Genomic DNA, 20,079 nt, shown 5'->3' with positions numbered 1-20,079 from the left:
TTATAAAGAGAATAAACAGTGCCACAATCTTCACTGACAAAATTACAAGCGAATAGTCAATGAATCTTCCTTTAGTCACATCCGAATGAGCTACAATAAAAGAGTTCTCTCCTATTTAAGATAAAGTCCATGTGAGAAGTAAGAAACTCCACCTCAAAAAAAAAAAAAAGAAAAAAAAGAAATATGTATACATTTTTTTTTTTTGAGTTGGAGTCTCACTCCATTTGTCTGAGCATTTACCATGTGCCAGGAACTATACAAATTGCTGCAGATACAGTGGAACAAGGAGGCCTTGGTCCTTCACCTCATAAAGTTTTTTCTGCAGTGGGCTGATATAATTTGACCGTTGCTTATAAACTATCTATTTAGGCCGGGTTCGGTGGCTCAGCCTGTAATCCCAGCACTTTGGGAGGCTGAGGTGAGAGGATTTCCTGAGCCCACAGGTTCAAGAACAGCCTGGGCAAGGCGAGACCTCATCTCTACAATAAATCAAAAAATTAGCCGGGCGTGGTAGCGCACGCCTGTAGTTCTGGCTACTTGAAAGGCTAAGGTGGAAGGATCCCTGGAGTCCAGCAGGTCAAGGCTGCAGTGGCCGGGAGCATGCCACTGCACTCCAGTCTGGACAACAGAGCGAGACTCCAACTCAAAAACTAAATAAACAAATAAATAAATAATTTATTTAGTCCAGGGGTTCTCAATATTGCTGGATGACAGAATCTCCCAGGAAGTAGTTTATTTTATTTTACTTATTTATTATTATTATTTTTTGAGTTGGAATCTCACTCTGTCGCCCAGGCTGGAGTGCAATGGCATGCTCATGGCCACCCCAGCATCGACCCGCTGGGCTCAGACAATCCTTCCACCTCAGCCTTCTAAGTAGCTGGAACTACAGGCATGCGCCATCACACCCGGCTAACTTTTTGATTTATTGTAGAGATGAGGTATCGCCAAGTTGCCCAGGCTGTTCGCGAACCTGTGGGCTCGGGCAATTCCCTCACCTCAGCCTCTCAGATATTTTATTATTATTAGAGTTGGAGTCTCACTCTGTTGCCCAGGCTGGAGTGCAGTGGCATGACACTGGTTTACTCGTAGCGCCGACTTCCTGGGTTCAGGCCATCTTTCTGCCTCATCCTCCCGAGTAGCTGGGACTACAGGTATGTGCCACCATGCCAAACTAATTTGTTTTTTTTTTTTTTTTTTTTGGTTTATTGTAGAGACGAGGTCTCACCAAGTTGCTCAAGTTGGTCTCGAACCCATGAGCTCAGGCAATCCTCTTGCCTCCGCCTCCCAAGGTGCTGGGATTACAGGCCAGAGCCAACCACACCCGGCCTCCAGGAAGAAGTTTAAAAAGGCAGAAGTTCATATTCCACATCCTTTCTCCCTCCCCTCTCCCTGCCCAGTAGATTTGGATCCAGTGAGTTTAGGTGGGATCCAGGTATCTGCATTTTCATAAACGTTCCGGTTGATCACAGGAGCAGCCAGGTTTGGGTACCCCGACCTGCTCTAGTCTCCAGTCACCCCCAGGAAACAGAAGCTTTGACAGATCGTCACCTGCCAGGCTTCCACACAAGGGCGCACTCCGACCCCTCCCAGCCCACTGGAGGGCCGAGTGCGGGGGCCTTACCGTGGCGATACGGGTTGTAGAGCGCCATAGCGGCAGAGCCGGCGGCCAGCAGCGCCTTCTGCAGCGGGGACGTGGGGATGTGGTCCGGGTACAGCAGGCCAGCGCCATGGCTCCTGGCCCGGAGGGGCACACCTGCGGGGCGAGAACAGGGCCGAGGTGAGCGAAGGGAGCCGTCCGGGCGTCCCGGGCTCCTGCCCGCCTCCGCCCGGAACTCGGCGCTACTTGCCTGACGCTGGCCAGGGGCGGCCCGGGAGCCGGGGCAGGGGGCGCAGGCCGCGGCGTAGCAGTGTCGCCATGGCAGCGGGCGTCTGCCTGGGGACCGGGGGGGCGGGGCTGACGCCACCAGTTTCTCTAGCGACGGAGCGCGGAGAAGTAAAAAAAAAAAAAAAGAAAGAAAGAAAATCGATTCTGATGGCGCGGCTTACGGCCTCTGGAGGGTAAACACCGCCGTAGCACGGGTTGAAAGGATCCTGTCGCTACGTTTGCAGAGCGACCTGACTACCACCTGTCTCCACCTGTCTCCCACCTGCCTCCACCGACGCAAAACGTCGCGCCCAAGCGCGTCTCCAAAGCAGTCGCTGCCCCGCTTCCTCCGCAGTTCAGCGCCGGGCCCCATTTCCTTTGTCCCATCACGTTTCCCCCGAGGACAATAAGATGAGGACCTCTTCCGGCTTCGGAACATGGCGGCGCCCACGGTACGGATCATGTTCGGCAGCGGGGCCGTACGGCACTTCCGACCAGGTCCCAGCTTTTCCGCCTGCAGGCTTCAAGTATGGGGTCTGCTGGTCTGGCGCGGCTGCATGGACTCTTCGCGGTCTATAAGCCCCCGGGCCTAAAATGGAAGCACCTGCGGGATACTGTGGAGCTGCAACTTCTGAAAGGTGAGTGTCTTGAAACAGACCCACGACCCCGCTCCCGTACACCTGGAAATCCATCTCCGCTTCTGGTCCTTCTCTTGAAGTCATGTGACCTGTTCACCTGGGCAGAGCGCTTTCCTCTGTGCTGTGCGTTACGTTACTCCTCACTTTCTCCTACCTTCAGATGAGGGATAAACTTAGTATTGTCCGTGGCCACACGGTTAATATGTAGTAGAGTCATATTAACCGCGGCGCGGTGGCTCACGTCTGTAATCCCAGCACTTTGGGAGGCAGAGGTTGGAGGATCGCTTGAACCCAGGAGTTGGAGACCAGCAGGGGCAACATAGTGAGACCTCCATCTCTATTAAAAAGATTTTAAAAAGCCGGACGCGGTGGCTCATGCCTGTAATCCCAGCACCTTGGGAGGTGGAGGCGAGAGGATTGCCTGAGCCCAGCAGGTTGAAGCTGTGGTAGCCTTTGTCCCACGACTGCACTCCAGCCTGGGTGACTCAAAATAAATAAATGAATAAACTAAATAATAGAGTCAGGATTTGAATTCAAGTCTGTTTTTTAACTACTGCTATTCTGTTCTCTGTACTTGGGCTTCTCTTTGTCTTCTACGTTATACTTCCTTGGCCCCTTCTCCCCAGATGTTCAGACAGAATTGACAAGATATTATTTACTTGTGTGTGTTCAGGTCTCAATGCTGGGAAGCCTCTTGCCCCTGAACAGCGTGTTCGCTTTTTGCTGGGTCCCATGGAAAACAGTGAGAAGAAGGAACTGACCCTAACAGCCACCAGTGTGCCCACCCTTGTCAACCACCCGCTGGGTAAGGCAAATTTAAATTTAAGCAAGAGCCTGAGCATCACTTCCTAGGATATCCCTGAGCAGAGTCAGTGTCTCGGTCTCAGACTCCTGTGCCAAGCATTTGAAGGTCCACAGTGGGGATGAATGAAGTATTAGAGCAGAGATTGGCAAACTTTACTGCAAAGGGCCAAATACTAAATATCTTAGGCTTTGCCAGCCATGTGGTTTCTGTTGCAACTGCTCAATTCTGCTATTATGTTATGCACTAGCCTAACAACTATAGACAATATCTAAAGGAATGAGCCTGGCTGTGTTCCAATACAACTTTATTTGTAAATTCTGACATTTGAGTTTTCATGTAATTTTCACATGTCATGAGGTTCAGTTGGCCCTCCATGTTCAGGGGTTCTTCATCCATGGATTTAACCAACTTCAGATGGAAAACATTTGGAGGAAAAATTATTCCACAAACTACCAAGAAGCAAAACTTGAATTTGCTGTGTGCCTGAGTACTATGATGAATCTACTCAAATGAAGTGATGTGTAGGCATCGTATTGTAAGGTATTGTAAGAAATGTAGAGATGATTTAAAGTATATGGGGGAGCCAGGTGCGATTGCTCATGCCTGTAATCCCTGCACTTTGAGAAGCTGAGGTGAGAGGATTGCCTGAGCCCAGGTATTCAAGACCAACCTGGGCAAATTGGCGAAACTTCGTCTTTACAGTAAATATAAAAATTAGCCAGGTATGGTGGTGTGCATCTGTAGTTCTGCCTATTTGGAAGGCTGAGGCAGATGAATTTCCTGAGCCCAGCAGGTCGAGGTTGCAGTGGCCATGATCATGTCACTGCATTGCATTCTAGCCTGAGCGACAGAGTAAGACTCTGACTCAATAAGTAAATAAATAAATAAATAGACTGGGCACGTTGGCTCACGCCTATAATCCCAGCACTTTGGGAGGCCAGAGTGAGAGGATTGCCTGAGCCCAGGTATTCAAGACCAGCGTGGGCAACTTGGCGAGACCTCATCTCTACAATAAATAAGAAAATGAGCTGGACATGGTGGCATGTGCTTATAATTCTGGCTACTTGGAAGACTGAGGTGGAAGGATCACCTGAGCCCCACAGGTCGAGGCTGTGGTGGCCATGAGCATGCCACTACTCTCCAGCCTGGGTGAGAGAGTGAGATTCCAACTCAAAAAATAAATAAATAAATAAATACATTGGAAGGATGTGTGTAGCTTGTATGCAAAGAGTATACCATTTCATATAAAGGACTTGAGCATCTGTAGATTTTGTTATCTGGGTGGAATCCTGGAACCAATCCCTCACGGACAGCTGTTATTCCTTGGATTTATTTTGAACCATTAAAAATGGAATGGCCAGATATGGTGGCTCACATGTAATCCCAGTACTTTGGGAGGCCAAAGTGAGAGGATTGCTTAATTTATAAAAAATTTTTTTATTTTTTGAGTTGGAGTCTCTCTCCGTCGCCCAGACTGGAGTGCAGTGGCACACTTGTGGCCATCCCAGCATCGACCTGCTGGGCTCTAGCTATCCCTCCACCTCAGCCTTCCAAGTGGCTGGAACTACAGGCATGCACTACCATGCTGGGCTAATTTTTGATGTATTATAGAGATGAGGTCTCACCAAGTTGCCCGGGCTGGTCTCAAGCCCATGAGCTCAGGCAGTCCTCTTGCCTGGGCCTCCACAAGTGCTGGAATTATAGGCTGAGCCACCAAGCCCGGTCAAGAGGATTGCTTTAACCCAGGAGTTTGAGACCAGCCAGGGCATCATAGCAAGACCTCGTCTCTACAAAAAAATGTTTAAAAAGCCAGGTGTGGTAGGTACCTGTAGTCTGAGCTACTCGGGAGACTGAGATGGAAGGATAGTCTGAGCCCAGAAGTCCAAGCTGTGATCGTTCTACTATATTTCAGCCTGAGTGACAGAGTGAAACACTAAGAAAAAAAAAGGATGGAAAACTTTTTCTTTCTTTCTTCTTTTTTTGAGTCAGGGTCTCATTCTGGCTCAAGTGATCCTCCTGCATCAGCCTTGCACATAGCTGGTACTACCATGCCACTATGCCTGGCTGATTTTTTTGTTTGTTTTTTGGAGATGAAGTCTCAATATGTTGCCCAGGATGGTCTTGAACTGGGCACAAGCAATCCTCCTGCTTCTGCCTCCCTACAGGCATGAGCGACCATACCCAGCCAGAAAACAATTTTTTTTTTTTTGAGTTGGAGTCTCACTCTGTCACCCAGACTGGAGTGCAGTGGCCGCTCCTGGCCACCGCAGCTTCAACCTACTGGGCTCCGGCGATCCTTCCCCCTCAGTCTTCCAAGTCACTGGAACTACAGGCGCACGCTACCACACCTGGCTAATTTTTTTGATTTATTGTAGAGATGAGGTCTCACCAAGTTGCCCAGGCATGTCTCGAGCCCTCGGGCTCCCAAAGTGCGGGAATTACAGGCTGAGCCACCGAGCCCGGCCCAGAAAACAATTTCTTAACCTGTGGACCATTAAAAAAAAAGGCTTGAGGGGCCAGGTGCGGTGGCTTATGCCTGCAATCCCAGCATTTTGGGAGGCTGAGGTGAGCAGATTGCTTGAGCCCATAACAAGACCTCATCTTTACAAAAAACAAAAAAAATTAGCCAGATATGGTGGAGCACACTTGTAGTCCGAGCATTCTGGATGCTGAGGTGGAAGGATCGCATGAGCCCAGGAGGTCAAGGCTGCTGTGAGCCCTGATAATCATGGTCATGCCACTGCATTCCAACCTGGGTCACAGAGGGGGACCCTGACTCAAAAACAACAACAAAAAAACCGGCTTGAGAATTTGACCTGGAAACTAGTTTGCTGATCCTTTTTCTATTCTGGTACTCCAGGTGGGAATTGAGGCCCTCAGAAGTCCTAAGGAGGAGGTTTTGGGTTTCTGGGAAAGAGTAATTTTTTTCTTAGTAAACAAAGTTGCCCAGCAGTGAAACTGGTTCTGATAATGTGCCACTTGTCACTAGATGTGATGAAGGCATATGTCAGGGGCTTTAGGGGATTGACCAGAAACCCCTAGAATCCTTATGACTTGGGCTAGGCACGGTGACTCATGCCTATAATTCCAGCACTTTAGGAGGCCAAGCTGAGAGGATTGCCTGAGCTCACGGGTTCAAGATCAGCCTGGGCAACTTGGTGAGCCCTTGTCTCTACAATAAATCAAAAAATTAGCCGGACGTGGTGGTGCACGTCTGTAGGTCCAGCTACTTGGAAGGCTGAGGCAGAAGGATGGCCTGAGTCCAGCAGATCGAGGCTACAGTGGCTGTGAGCGTGCCTCTGCACTCTAGCCTGGGCAGCAGAGTAAGAATCCAACTAAAAAAAAAAAACCAAAAACACTTTGGTAATATTCAGTGACACTACCTTATAATATAAATAATAAGCACAATGCATTGAGTTCTTAATCTGTAACAGGTGTGTTGTGCTTTTCCCAAGAATGATCTCACTGACCCTTCACCACAGTCCTGAGATAGGTTCTCTTCCCATTTCACAAATGTGGAAACTGAGGCTCCATGTTGGCATTAAGTAACATAGCCTAGATTCAGTAGGCTCTTAGCCACCCTGTATCCTTCCCTTGGATTCCTTTTGATCTATAGAAGTTTAAACACTTCTGGCTCATTCCTACATTCATTCATTCAATAGTTATTTCCAGAGCAGCCAGTGAGTTCTGGTCTGGGGATAGAACTGTGAACAGACAGACGCGGATCCTTCCTTAAGGAGCTCATAGCCTCTGTTTTCCTACCAGGACCCTTCTTCAGCAGTGCTGGGCTGGGAACCCCACAGTCTTGACCCCCGTTGTTATGCCATTCTTCTTAAAACCTCTCACTGGGAGGCTGATGATAGGCAGAGTAAGGAACATCTTGGGTTGTCTTCCTCTTCGTCCCAGGGAACGAGGATACAGTTCAGGGCTCCAGATTCCATGGTGGGGAAGCCTGAGTGTCTAATTGATCCTAGTTTGGGCTCCATGAGGGTCCATTCTAGGAATGAGGTCATCATGCAGCCCAGAGCCATCCTGGAGGCTGGATTAGTTAAGGAAATGGATCTCGTTTGTTTCTTTCCAGTACGTGGACCAGCATTCACCAGCCTGAAGGTTGGCGTGGGACACCGGCTAGATGCCCAGGCTTCTGGGGTGCTTGGTAGGTGATGTGATAAGCCTAGGGGTGTGGTCATATGGGCTTGGAAGGATCAGGTAGCTACCCAGGGGTCCAGCCCATGTCTTACCTGACACCCACTTCCCACCACCGCCCTCCTTCCCTGATTCCTGCCTCAAGTCTGATCAGTTGGAGAGATGATTGGTAGGAGCAAGGCTGTCACAGGATAATAATCACAATTACTGAGTGCAGTGGCTCACACCTGTAATCCCAGTACTTTGAGAGGTGGAGGCAAGAGGATTGCCTGAGCTCAGGGGTTTGAGAGTAGGCCCTGGGCAACTTGGTGAGACCTCGTCTCTGTCTCTATAATAAATCAAAAAATTAGCTGGGCATGGTGGCATGCACCTGTAGTTCCAGCTACTTGGAAGGCTTAGGTGGAAGGATTGTCTGAGTCCAGCAGGTCGAGGCTGCAGTGGCTGTGAGCACGCCAGTACACTCCAGCCTGGGCAACAGAGTGAGACTCCAACTCAAAAATAAATAAACAATATTAATAGGCTGGGCTCGGTGGCTCAGCCTGTAATCCCAGGGCTTTGGGAGGTTGAGGTGAGTGGATCGCCTGAGCCCATGGGTTTGAGACCAGCCTGGGCAACTTGGCGAGACCTTGTCTCTATAATAAAAATCAAAAAATAAGCCGAACGTGGTAGCTTGCACCTGTGTTTCCAACTACTTGGGTGGCTGAGGCAGAAGGATTCCCAGAGCCCAGCAGGTTGACACTGGGTTGGCCATGAGCGTGCCACTGCAGTCCAGCCTGGTCGGCGGAGTGAGACTCTGGCTCAAAAAAATAAAAATTAAAAAAAAAAGTAATAATAATCACAATTGCCCACCTTGATTGAGTGATTCCTGCACGTGACGTGCGGTTCAAGGTCCTTTGTGCACATTTATTCACCACCACCACTTTATTGGTTGGGGAATGTATGGTTTTATGAGTGAAGGAAATAAGGCTCCAAGAGTGTAGGTGGCTTGTCCTACAGGGTCACATGCCTATACATTCCCCCAGTCCAGAGGGATAACCATCATCGCATCATGGGGCAGCCAGGCCCGTGACTCAGGCCCTACTGGCCAGGGTCTGGATGTTGCTGGTGCTGGACACACAAAGCCCTAGTCATGAGCCATCTGTGTCCCCAGGGTCAGGTGGCGCCCATGTCCTCCAGCCGAAACAGTCACAGTTCCTTCACTTTGCTTCCTGGGACTCAGGCGGGCAGACATGATCTCATGCCTCCTCTCTCTGTCCTCCCAAGAGTGAATGGAGGGTCATTCCCTCAGCCAGAGGGAAGAATAGACCAGGAGGAAGGCAGGAAGTGATCACAGTAGCCATCATTTATTGGGCTCTTTCTTTGTGCCAACTGCTTCCTGTTTATTATTGCCTTTAATCTGCACAACACCCTCAGTGAACAGACAGTATTTTACCCCCATTTTACTGACGAGGAGCTTGAGTCCCAGAGAAATTAAAGGTTGTGCTCAGCGCCACCCCTGATTTGAGGGTGGTCCCTGGGACTGGGCAACGGACTCTTTTTTTTTTTTTTTTTGAGTCAGAGTCTCACCCTATCACCCAGGTTGGTATGCTCATAGCTACCACAACCTCAACCTGCTAGACTCAGTTGATCGTTCCGCCTCAGCCTTCACGCACCACCATGCCCGGCTAATTTTTTGATTTATTGTAGAGATGAGGTCTCGCCTAGATGCCCAGGCTGGTCTCGAACTCCTGGGCTCAAGCAATCCTCTCACCTCAGCCTCCCAAAGTGGTGGGATTATAGGTGTGAGCTACTACGCCCACCCAACCCAGGGATCTCTTAGTTTTGGGTGTGTCAGAATCCCCTGGGGAGCTTGCTAAGGGTCCTAGGCTCCTTCCCCACCATGAGTCAGATTCAGTCCCTGTGGGTCAGGCCCAGAAATCTGTATTTTGACATAAACCCAGAGGAGCTCACTAGCTCTCTGTAAATCTTGTCCTCTTGCTGGCGTTGGCGGCATGGGAGAAGGGCATATTTGATGGTTGGGGTGAGGGAGAGGGTGAGGGTTCCCAAGGGAGTAGAAGGGGTGCTGAGTGTGCAATGAGGCTGGTGTCATTTCAGTGCTCGGCGTGGGACGTGGACGCAGGCTCCTCACCGACATGTACGACGCTCATCTCACCAAGGTATGGGAGTCTGGGGGTGGCCTGCCTATCCCTTGGTTCTTTTCCTGTGGGTCACCAGCAGGATTTTGAAGCTTAGAGGATTCCATGAGGGAATACCGAAGTCATCAGCAAGTATTTAACTTTTTTTTTAATAATTTTATTTGAGTTGGGATCTCACTCTGTTGAATAGGCTGTAGTGTGGTGGCACAATCATGGCTCTCTGTAGCCTCTACCTCCTGGGCTCAGGTGATCCTTTCACCTCAGCCTCCTGAGTAGCCTGGTACTACAGGTGTACACCACCATACCTGACTAATTTTTTGACTTTTTTGTGCAGACAGCATCTTACTGTGTTGCCCAGGCTGGTCTCGACCTCCTGGGTTCAAGTGGTCCTCCCACCTTGGACTCCCAAAGTGCTGGGATTACAGGCGTGAGCCATTGTGCCTGGCCAAGCATTTTTTTATAATCACATGCTTGGGGAGACTGTCATAATAATAACAACAATAACAACTACTGGCATTATTGTGTGCTGACTACCCTGTGCTGAGCACTGCACGTAGATTCCCTCAGGAAAGCCTCACAACTTCCCTGTAAAGGGAAATCTGTTTTAACTCCATTTTATACTTGTTAGAAGTGAGGCTCAGAGAAGGGATCTCCCTTACCAGGTCACACAGCCTTTATGGCTTTAAGAACTGGGATTTGAGCCGGGCTCGGTGGTTCAGCCTGTAATCCCATGCCTTTGGGAGGCTGAGGGGAGTGGATTGCCTGAGCCTGCGGGTTTGAGACCTGCCTGAGCAACTTGGCGAGACCTCATCTCTACAATAAATCAAAAAATCAGCCGGGCGTCATAGCGCATGCCTGTAATTCCAGCTATTCGGAAGGCTGAGGTGGAAGGATCGCCGGAGCCCAGCAGGTCGAGGCTGCTGTGACCGGGAGCGGCCACCGCACTCCAGTCTGGGCGACAGAGTGAGACTCCAACTCAAAAAAACAAAAAACAAAAAACTGGAATTTGAATCTGGATCTCTCTGACACCAGAGTCAGATCATGACTCCACTCCCTTCTATCCCCAAGACTGAGAAGTGGTTGTCAGTGTCTAACCCTCAGGGAGCTTCTTGTCCCAGAGGAGTGACCGGGGGGAGGGGGGCGGCTGTGGAATCTGTTATCCCTGATGCCACATTAAGGAACCACATTTTTTAGTGGTTAAGAGCACACATTTCAGAGTCAAATGGCTTCAATTTATAACCTAGCTTCTTTTATAGTACCAGCTACTTGGGAGGCTGAGACAGGAGGATCACTTGAGCCCAGGAGTTTGAAGCCCAGTTTGGGCAACATAGCAAGATCCTATCTCTACATAAAACAAACAGACAAAACAAAAACAAAACCTAGCTACTACCACTCTACCAGCTGTGTGTCCTTGGCTTACTTAACATCTGAATGCTGACCAGCCTGGGCAACATAGACCTCATCTCTACCAAAAAGTTTAAAAATTAGCAGGACATGAGGGCACACGCCTGTTAGTCCCAGCTACTCGAGAGGCTGAGGCAAAATGATCACCTGAGTCCAGGAGGTTGAGGCTGTGGTGAGCTGTGATTGTGGCACTGTGCTCCAGCCTGTGTGACAGAGGGAAAAACCCAACTCAAAAAAAATAAAGTAAACTTCAAAGTCTAGTCTTCCTCTAGGGCAAATATAATCTTCCTTCCCTATTTATTTTGTCTGTTTTTTCTTCAAGGTCTAATCCAATGTGATTTTTTTCTTATTATTATTTTCATTTTAGAGATGAGGAATGGAAGCACTCAGATTTGTTCTGTTTTGTTTTGAGTCGGAGTCTCTGTTTCCCAGGCTGGAGTGCAGTGGCACACTCACGACCACCACAGCCTTGACCTGCTGGGCTCAGGTGATCCTTCTGCCTCAGCGTTCCAAGTAGTTAGAACTGCAGTCATGCGCCACCATGCCCAGCTAGTTTTATTTTTTTTTATTGTAGAGATGAGTTCTCACCAAGTTGCACAGGCTGGTCAGCATTCAGATGTTTAGAGACAGGATCTTGCTCTGTTGCCCAAACTGGGCAACAAACACTCCTCCTGTCTTGGCCTCCTAAAGTGCTGGGATTACAGGTGTGAACCACCACACCCAGCCTGAAGATTAAATTAATGACTACATTTAAAGTGTGAAAGTGAGGTCACGGCTACCGCAGCCTCGACCTGCTGGACTCAGGCGATCCTTCCGCCTCAGCCTTCCAAGTAGCCGGAACTACAGGCGCGTGCCACCACGCCCGGCTAATTTTTTGATTTATTGTGGAGACGAGGTCTTGCCAAGTTGCCCAGGTTGGTCTCAAATCCCTGGGCTCAGACAATCCTCTCACCACAGCCTTCCAAAGTGCTGGGATGACAGACTTGAGCCACCGTGCCCGTCTGTCACCATCACTCTTATTTGTGGCAGAGGCAGTTAGCTGCACAGATTTAGAGCGCCCGTGGGCAGGGAGGAGGAAGAGCTTGATCAGGGCCATGACAGTTTCCTTATATTTAGAGGGGTGGAGAGAAGCTGACAAGGCATACCAAGAGGGGCTCAGAGGGAAACATTGTCAGGTCAGGCTGGAGTGGAGAGACCAGGAAGAATGTGGTGACAGCAGGGTGGCCATCAGTGCCTTTGCAGGCTGCCAGTGCTCATCGTCACGGGAACCTAGCCAGCCATCTTGAAGGAGGCCCACTGATGGGAGCCAGGTACTCTCTCCCACTGAGTCTAGGCAATGGCAGTGACACTGGCCCTGTCATGGTCCCCAGGTTTGGGGGTACAAAGACAGCAATAGAGCCACTGAAGGCTACACAGCAGAACTGGTGCCCTTCCCAGGAGGCAGTGGGGCAGCTGGGCAGGGGCTAGGCCCACTAGCTCACTGAGGGCCCGCACCCCAAGCCTCAACTTAGCTCTTCTGGGCATGAACTGCTGGGGCTTAGTATTGTCCTTAACCAAATTGTCCTCTCCTTGTTCTCGAAGGATTACACAGTGCGTGGCCTCCTGGGCAAAGCCACGGATGACTTCTGTGAGGATGGGCGGCTGGTAGAGAAGACAACATATGGTGAGAGCCTAGGTGGCAGCCACTGCCTCCTTCCATGTATACTTGTCCTTTGTCCTCTTCCTCACCCAGGCCACACCAGTCCCTTCTCAATTCATCATCCATCCATCCATCATCCATCAGCATCTAACAAGTACTTTCCATGTCCTGGGCCCTGCACTATATGTGTGATCACAGGAGTGAACCACATAGTCCCTGTTCTCATGGGTGACAATTTTGGGGATTACTTGACACACCAAGCTCAGACTGGGACTTTGGACATGTCTTCTGTGGTCCAGTAACACCCTGTGCTCACCTCCTCACATGGCTCAAATGTTACCTCCAAATACCCTGGTTTCTTTTCAGGTCTTATAAATCTTTTACCTTTTAAAATGTCAGCAGCCGGGCTCGGTGGCTCAGTCTGTAATCCTGCACTTTGGGAGGCTGAGGTGAGTGGATTGCCTGAGTCCGTGGTTCGAGACCCGCCTGGGCAACTTGGCGAGATCTCATCTCTACAATAAATAAAAAAAAAAAATCAGCTGGGCGTGGTAGTGCGCGCCTGTAGTTCCACCTACTCGGAAGGCTGAGGTGGAAGGATTGCTGGAGGTCAGCAGGTCGAGGCTGCGGTGGCCGGGAGTGGCCACTGTACTCCAGTCTGGGTGGCAACGTGAGACTCCAACTCAAGAAAATAAAATAAAATGAAATAAAATAAAATGTCACCTCCCAGCTGGACGTGGTGGTCACTCCTATAACCCCAGCACTTTGGGAGGCCAAGGTCAGAGGATTGCCTGAGCCCACGAGTTTGAGACCAGTCTGGGCAACTTGGTGAGACCTCATCTCTACAATATATAAAAAAATTAGCCGGGCATGTTCGAGTGCGCCTGTAGTCCCAGCTACTTGAAAGGCTGAGGTGGAAGAATCGCCTGAGCCTAGCAAGTCAAGGCTGTGGTGGATATGAGCGTGCCACTACATTCCAGCCTGGGCAACAGAGTGAGACTCTGACTCAAAAAATAAATAAATAAAAATAAAGTGTCACCTCCCTAGAGAAGCCTTCTGCAGCCTCCAGACTTGGACTTTCAGAATGGAAACTAATGATTAGTGATTATTTACTATCTGTCTCCCCCCAAAACCATCACCCGTGAGAACAGGGACTATTTAGTTCACTCCTGTGATAGATGGATGGGGAGTTGGATGGATGGGTGGTTGGATGGATGGATGGGTGGGTGGGAAGTTGGATGGATGGATGGTTGGATGGATGGATGGATAGATGGATGGATGGATGGATGAATGGAGGGTTGGATGGATGGATGATGGATGGATGGGTGGGTGGGTGGGTGGATGGATGGATGATGGATGGATGTATAGGTGGTTGGATGGATGGATGGTTGGATGATGGATGGATGAATGGGTGGAGGGATGGGTGGGTGAATGAATGGGTGGTTAAATGGATGGCTCATTCTTTACTTCCCACTATCCCCATGTTCTGCAACATTCCATAGGATCTATTACATTTCCTCCTTTGACAAATGTTTTCTGAGCACCACCCATGTGTGTGTGCCAGGCACTGTGGGAGACATAGGGTAAATCAGACTGGTCTCCCTGTCTCAATGAACTCAACCCAGCACGTAGCCCCTACATCCTCTATAGAAGATAGAAAACATGGCAAAGCAAACATACATATCTATACATGTAGGTATGTGTTAAAATCCAGGAAAACAGCTAGTGACAGTTACCAAGTTTACACTTCTAGGAGGGAGGATGCCAGAATCTGTGGGGATGGGGAAGAATGTTTGTTGTTTTTGATCTAAATCTTTGAAAGAAGAGATCAGTATCAATCATGTAACCAAAAAGCAAGGTAAAAATAAAAGAAAATTAAGTACTGAGAAAGGAACCAGGTGCAGTGTGGCAGGAGCCAGAAGGAAGAAGCAGTATGCTCCAGAGGAGCTTCCTGGAGGAGGCAGCATTTGAGCAGGGCTGTCAGTGACAGGGAGGAGGCAGCAGCAGATACATTCCAGATAAGACTACTGTGTGGCCGGGCGCAGTGGCTCATGCCAATAATCCCAGCACTTTGGGAGGCTGTGGTGAGAGGATTGCCTTAGTTCACGGGTTCAAGACCAACCCGGGCAACTTGGTGAGACCTCATCTCTACAATAAATAAAAAAATTAGCTGAGTGTGGTGGCGCGTGCCTGTAGTTCCAGCTACTTGGAAGGCTAAAGTGAAAGGATCGTCTGAGCCCAGCAGGTCGAGACTGTGGTGGCCATGAGCGTGCCACTGCACTCCAGCCTGGGTGACAGAGTGAGACTCCGATTTAAAAAAAAAAGACTGCAGCATGAGTGAAGCCAGACAAGAGACCAGAGGCCTGAGCCCTTCCAGCTTGCTGAGCCTTTGGTCCCCACACCTGCTCCCAGAGCTCATCCCCGTGGAAACACTTGCCCCAACTGAGTCTTAGGATCAGCCTTCTGGCAGAATTTGTGAGCCCTATCCACCCTACCCTCTGCCCCTGCCCCTGGCTTGGCTGCTGCAGTCACAGTGGAACCTGCAGACAGAGCCACTACTCTTCTTGCTGACTATTTCCGCATTTGGGCACATGGCCACCCTCTTTCAGTTGGAAAACCCCAGACCAGGGCTTCAGAGACCTGGCTTAGAACATGGAGCAGGTCACATTATGTCTTTGGGCCTCCATTTCCAGAAGAAAGTGTTCTTAACTGAAGACTGGATGGCTTCAAGGCATCTCTGAGCCCCTTGAAAATGCCTCAAAATGTTGTGTTCACGTGTATCTGTCTGAGCAAAGGTCTAGAGCTTTCATAACATTCTCAAAGGCCTCCCAACCATCCCCACCATGGGAATTGCCCCAAAACATCCTTCTCCAGGTTCCAAGGATGGAATTGGCATGGGGAACAGGAGTGTGCTGTGTCTCATCCTCGGTAGGCCCCTGTGCACTGACTACCCCCTGCCTTTTCCAGACCACGTGACCAGGGAGAAGCTGGACCGCATCCTGGCCATGATCCAAGGCTCCCATCAGAAGGCCCTGGTGATGTAAGGGGGGCCCTCGGGGACGTGCTGGGAGAGCCAGAAGAGCCTGTGGGGCTCCCAGAGGCTTTGCCCACCTGGAGAAGATTGCGTGGATCTTGATTTTAGAACCCCACACCAGAAGGAAGCTACGTGTTCCTCTCTTGGCCCACAGAAGTGTTTCCATGAGCCAGGTCTTGGGCTGGCTGTGGAGACCAAGAGGAGCAAGAGACCCAGGAGTCTTCCTGGGGAGTTGATCTAGCAGAGAGGAGACCAGGCATCCACATCCAAGCACAGAGCCCGTGGACAGGAGCAGCCTGGTAGCCAAGAGTTTGGGCTCTGGAGCTGACCTGCCTGGGACTCCTGACTCCACAGGCATTAGTGGTGTGGCCTCGGGTGAGTGGGCTACCTACCACGAGTCTCGCTTTGCTTACCTGTAAATCGGGGACAGAAAGGGCCCTTGCCTTTACAGACATGTGCTGAGGTCTCAAGAGGATCAGGCAGGTACCTGAGCACTGTGTCCTTGGGGTACAGGGTGACACTAGAACAATCACCTGAGGTGGAGTAGGCTGCTGGGATCAGAGAAATGCCCCAGGAAGCAGCATTTAAAAGATGAGCATGCTGGGCATGGTGGCTCATTCCTATAACCCCAGCCTTCGGGAGGCCAAGGCATGAGGATTGCTTGAGCCCAGAAGTTCAAGACCAGCCTGGGCAACATAGCGAGACCTCGTCTCTACAAAAAGCAAAAAGATTAGCCACTTGTGGTGTACTGCCTATCGTCCCAACTACCAAGGAGGCTGAGGCAGAAGGATTGCCTGAGCCCAGGAGATAGAGGCTGTGGTGAGCAGTGCTATTGCTCTCCAGCCTAGGCAATAGAGTGAAACCCTGACTGAAAAAAAAAAAAAAAGCTCGGTGGCTCCGCTTGTAATCCCAGCACTTTGGGAGGCCGAGGTGAGTAGGTTGCCTGAGTCTGCGGGTTTGAGACCCACTGGAGCAACTTGGCGAGACCTCGTCTCTATAATAAATCAAAAATTAGCTGGGCATGGTAGCTAAGGCGGGAGGATTGCCGGAGCCCAGCAGGTCGAGGCTGCGGTGGCTGTGAGTGTGCCACTGCACTCCAGCCTGGGCAGCGGAGTGAGACTCCCAACTCAAAAAAAAAAAAAGATGAGTGTGAAATTGCCAAGTGGCTGTGATTTTGGGGGAGTGGTTATTCTGGGCAATGGGAACATCATGTGATAAGGCTCAGAGGCATGAAACAGCTAGATGTGATCAGAAACTGGTTAGGTGCCCTGCACGAAGGTGCAGGTACGAGGTGTCGGAAGGAGTGAAGGGAAGTGGGACAGGGTTGGTGAGGGCAGTAGGGAGACATTGATGGGTATGAAGCAGCCAGTGCACTGCACTCCTGTTCCCTGGAGAACATACTAGTGGGAACAAGGTTGAAGGTAGGAAGCAGACTTGTCAAGGACAGTGCTCTGGTGGCCACTGAGAAGTACCTGACCAGCAGAGGAGAGAATGATGGAACGGGGCAGGGGCAGAAGAGACTGGGAGGACACCAGGACTGTTGGGGGTGTTGGTTTGGGGAGGAGGACCCCATGGAGGGGGAGAACGTTGAGTTCCCTTTGGGGTGGATTGAAATGAGGTACCTCTTAAGTCCTTAGCACATGTCTGTCGGGCAGGGGTCCTTTCTGTCCCCATTTTCCAGGTAAGATGAGACTGGGTTGAAATGAGGTTCCAGGCCGAGCCACTGAAGCACAGGGCATAGGTGGAGGTTTGGGCACGGGCAGCATGTCTGCCTGGTGAGGCCAGGGAGGGTATGCAGAGGCTGCACTTAGGAGTTGCAGGGGACAGAAAGAAGCTGCTGCCAAGGTAGCTGGGGGAGCTGGGGTGGCTGGGCCCGTGGGAAGAGGCTGAAGCACTTCTGGAAAGGCACCCTTCGTGAGTGGGGCAGGGGAAGGGGTAGTCTGCCAGCCCAGCTCCATGCCCCATGCCCTCTGTCCAGCTGCAGCCACCTCCTGGCCCACAGGTACTCCAACCTGGACCTGAAGACCCAGGAGGCCTATGAGATGGCCGTGAGAGGCTTGATCCGGCCTATGAACAAGTCCCCAATGCTGATAACTGGCATCCGCTGTCTCCATTTTGCACCTCCAGAATTCCTCCTAGGTAGGCTGCCCCAGGGTGTCAGGGTGGGGAGATGGAGCCCTGGGTTTGGGAGAGTCACCATGGAATGCTCTTTCAGGGGCCGCTGCTCTCTGGCTGGGCTGAGGCAAATGCCAGCCCTGATCTCTGCGGGCCAAGGCATTAGGCACTGACTTCCTTCCCTACCTTGGCTGGGGCCTGACTGATCACAGAACACACAAAACAAAAGCTCTCCTGTCTCTTACCAAGTCACCCTTTGAAGACAGACCTTAACAAGCAAAGGTTATATTTAGTGGCTTATTTTCAGAGCTGCCCAGTGTTTCAAGTTATCATAGGCCTATTAAACACAACTTTTTTGTTCTCTCTCTTTTTTTTTTGTTAGAGATGGGGGTCTCACTATGTTGCCCAGGCAGGTCTTGAACTCCCAGCCTCAAGCAGTCCTTCCACCTTGGCCTCTCAAAGTACTTGGCATGAGCCACCACACTCAGCCCAGACACAACTCTTACCTCCCCTGTCCCACCCAGCTCAGTCCTCCCCCACCCCTTTTTTTTAATCGAAGTCTCACTGTCACCCAGGATGGAGTGCAGTGGCACCCTCATGGCCACTGCAGCCTCAACCTGCTGGGCTCAGGAGATCCTTCCACCTCTGCCTTCCAGGTAGCTGGAGCCACAGGTATGTGCCTCCATGCCTGTCTAATTTTCTTTTATTGTAGAGACTAGGTCTTGCCATATTGTTCAGGCTGGTCTCGAACCCCTGAGCTCAAGCACTCCTCTCGCCTAGCCTCCCAAGGTGCTGGGATTGCAGGCTTGAGCCACCGGGCCTGGCTTCCACTCCTTTCTTCTATGTTGATCTTATTAATACGTGCTCCTTTGCTTGAGCATTGATTGTCACTCTCCTGATGCCAAGCACCTTGGATCTCTTTGACTCCTATAACTCCCACTTTACAGATGATGAAACCAAGTCTTAGAGTTAGTTGTACTTCTCCAACTAACCTCCAAATCACCTGGAGATCTTAAAAGGCAGATTCAGGCTGGGTGCGGTGGCTCACTCCTTTAATCCCAGCACTTTGGGAGGGTGAGACAGGAGGATTATTTGAACCCAGGAGTTTGAGACCAGCCTGGGTGACATAGCAAGACCTCATCTCTACACACACACACACAAAAAGTCAGCCAGGCATGGTTGCACATGCCTGTAGTCCTCAGGCTGAGGCAGGAAGCTCACCTGAGCCTGGGAAGTCAAGGCTGTGGTAGCCATGATTGTGCTACTGCACTCCAGCCTGGGTAATGGAGTGAGACTTCGACTTAAAAAAAAAAAAAACCCAGCAGATTCAGCAATTCTGGGTGAGACCCGAGACCGTTCAGGTCTAATACCTTTTACCCTCCAGGGCTGGCCCCCAGGCTGCACACTGAACAGCAAAGGCTGGAGAGCCAGGGTGTCCTGCTGAGGTTGTTCTGTAGCTAGGAGGCATCCAGGGCACGTGGGGTCTGACCAGCCATTCACCAGAGCTGCGTTCCTGACCACCATGTCTGTCCTGTGTCCCTGGCAGAGGTGCAGTGCATGCATGAAACGCAGAAGCAGTTGCGAAAGCTGGTGCATGAAATCGGCCTGGAGCTGAAGACCACCTCTGTGTGTTCCCAAGTGCGGCGCATACGTGACGGCTTCTTCACGCTGGATGATGCCCTCTTGAGGACCCAGTGGGATCTGCACAGCATCCAGGATGCCATCCAGTCTGCAGCCCTGCGGGTAGCTGCGGAGCTGGAGAAGAACTTGAGGCTGGGGTGGGGAATCCACCAGCATCCCAGTCCAGGCCAGCCCTGGGACTCTGCGGGTCCAAGCTCTGCCTGGGAGCTGGAGAGCAACATGAAACATTGAAAGCCCAGGCAAGCAGGGCACAGTGTCCTGGGATTATAGGCTGAGCCACTGAGCCCGGCCAACTTTAAAACAATGAATGGGGCCTGGCACAGTGGCTCAAGCCTATAATTCCAGCACTTTGGGAGACCGAGGTGAGAGGATTGCCTGAGCCTATGGATTCGAGACCAGCCTGGGCAACTTGGTGAGACCTCATCTCTACAATAATAATTTTTTTAAAAATTAGCCAACGCCGGGCTCGGTGGCTCAGCCTGTAATCCCGCGCCTTTGGGAGGCTGAGGTGAGTGGATTGCCTGAGCCCGCGGGTTCGAGACCCGCCTGGGCAACTTGGCGAGACCTCATCTATACAAGAAGTCAAAAATTAGCCAGGCATGGCAGTGTGCGCCTGTAGTTCCAGCTACTTGGAAGGCTGAGGCGGAAGGATCGCCAG

At 50.7% G+C, this 20,079-nt stretch overlaps 2 protein-coding genes across 4 annotated transcripts in view; one reads left to right on the top strand and one right to left on the bottom strand.

Annotated features, from left to right (window-relative positions):
• The window catches only part of COQ4 (coenzyme Q4), a 9,219-nt gene extending 7,289 nt beyond the window's left edge, over positions 1-1,930 (bottom strand). Inside the window, exons 1-2 of the mRNA XM_008060648.2 lie at positions 1,851-1,930; positions 1,625-1,756 (exon numbers count right to left, since the gene is read on the bottom strand). Coding sequence (XP_008058839.1) covers positions 1,625-1,756; positions 1,851-1,920 — 202 coding nt within the window. The 5' untranslated portion in view covers positions 1,921-1,930. The remainder of the gene's footprint in view (positions 1-1,624; positions 1,757-1,850) is intronic.
• Positions 1,931-2,355: 425 nt separating this feature from the next.
• Positions 2,356-19,731, top strand: TRUB2 (TruB pseudouridine synthase family member 2). 3 transcript variants are annotated; one of them, XM_008060646.2, is made up of 8 exons: positions 2,356-2,505; positions 3,179-3,310; positions 7,392-7,466; positions 9,551-9,612; positions 12,577-12,658; positions 15,599-15,671; positions 17,668-17,804; positions 19,327-19,731. In XM_008060646.2, the coding sequence occupies exons 1-8, from the start codon at positions 2,397-2,399 to the stop codon at positions 19,650-19,652; spliced, it is 996 nt and encodes a 331-aa protein (XP_008058837.1). In that variant the 5' UTR covers positions 2,356-2,396; the 3' UTR covers positions 19,653-19,731. The 3 variants fall into 3 exon arrangements, with proteins under 3 accessions (XP_008058837.1, XP_021569375.1, XP_021569376.1); XM_021713700.1 differs by lacking the exon at positions 7,392-7,466 and having other exon boundaries at positions 2,395-2,505; XM_021713701.1 differs by lacking the exon at positions 3,179-3,310 and having other exon boundaries at positions 2,397-2,505.
• The last annotated feature ends 348 nt before the right edge of the window (positions 19,732-20,079 follow it).

This window comes from Carlito syrichta, unplaced genomic scaffold (assembly GCF_000164805.1).
Source record: "Carlito syrichta isolate Samal-C Ts95f unplaced genomic scaffold, Tarsius_syrichta-2.0.1 Scaffold304686, whole genome shotgun sequence".
Lineage (NCBI taxonomy): Eukaryota > Metazoa > Chordata > Mammalia > Primates > Tarsiidae > Carlito > Carlito syrichta.
This window is presented reverse-complemented; position numbering and strand designations above follow the sequence as displayed.

Excerpts from the sequence above, each read along its gene's own strand:
- TRUB2 (XM_008060646.2), top strand. The coding sequence starts at position 2,397 with ATGGGGTCTGCTGGTCTGGCGCGGCTGCATGGACTCTTCGCGGTCTAT. Across the intron at positions 9,613-12,576 it reads ACGACGCTCATCTCACCAAG|GATTACACAGTGCGTGGCCT; the intron begins GTATGGGAGTCT and ends TTGTTCTCGAAG. Across the intron at positions 17,805-19,326 it reads ACCTCCAGAATTCCTCCTAG|AGGTGCAGTGCATGCATGAA; the intron begins GTAGGCTGCCCC and ends TGTCCCTGGCAG.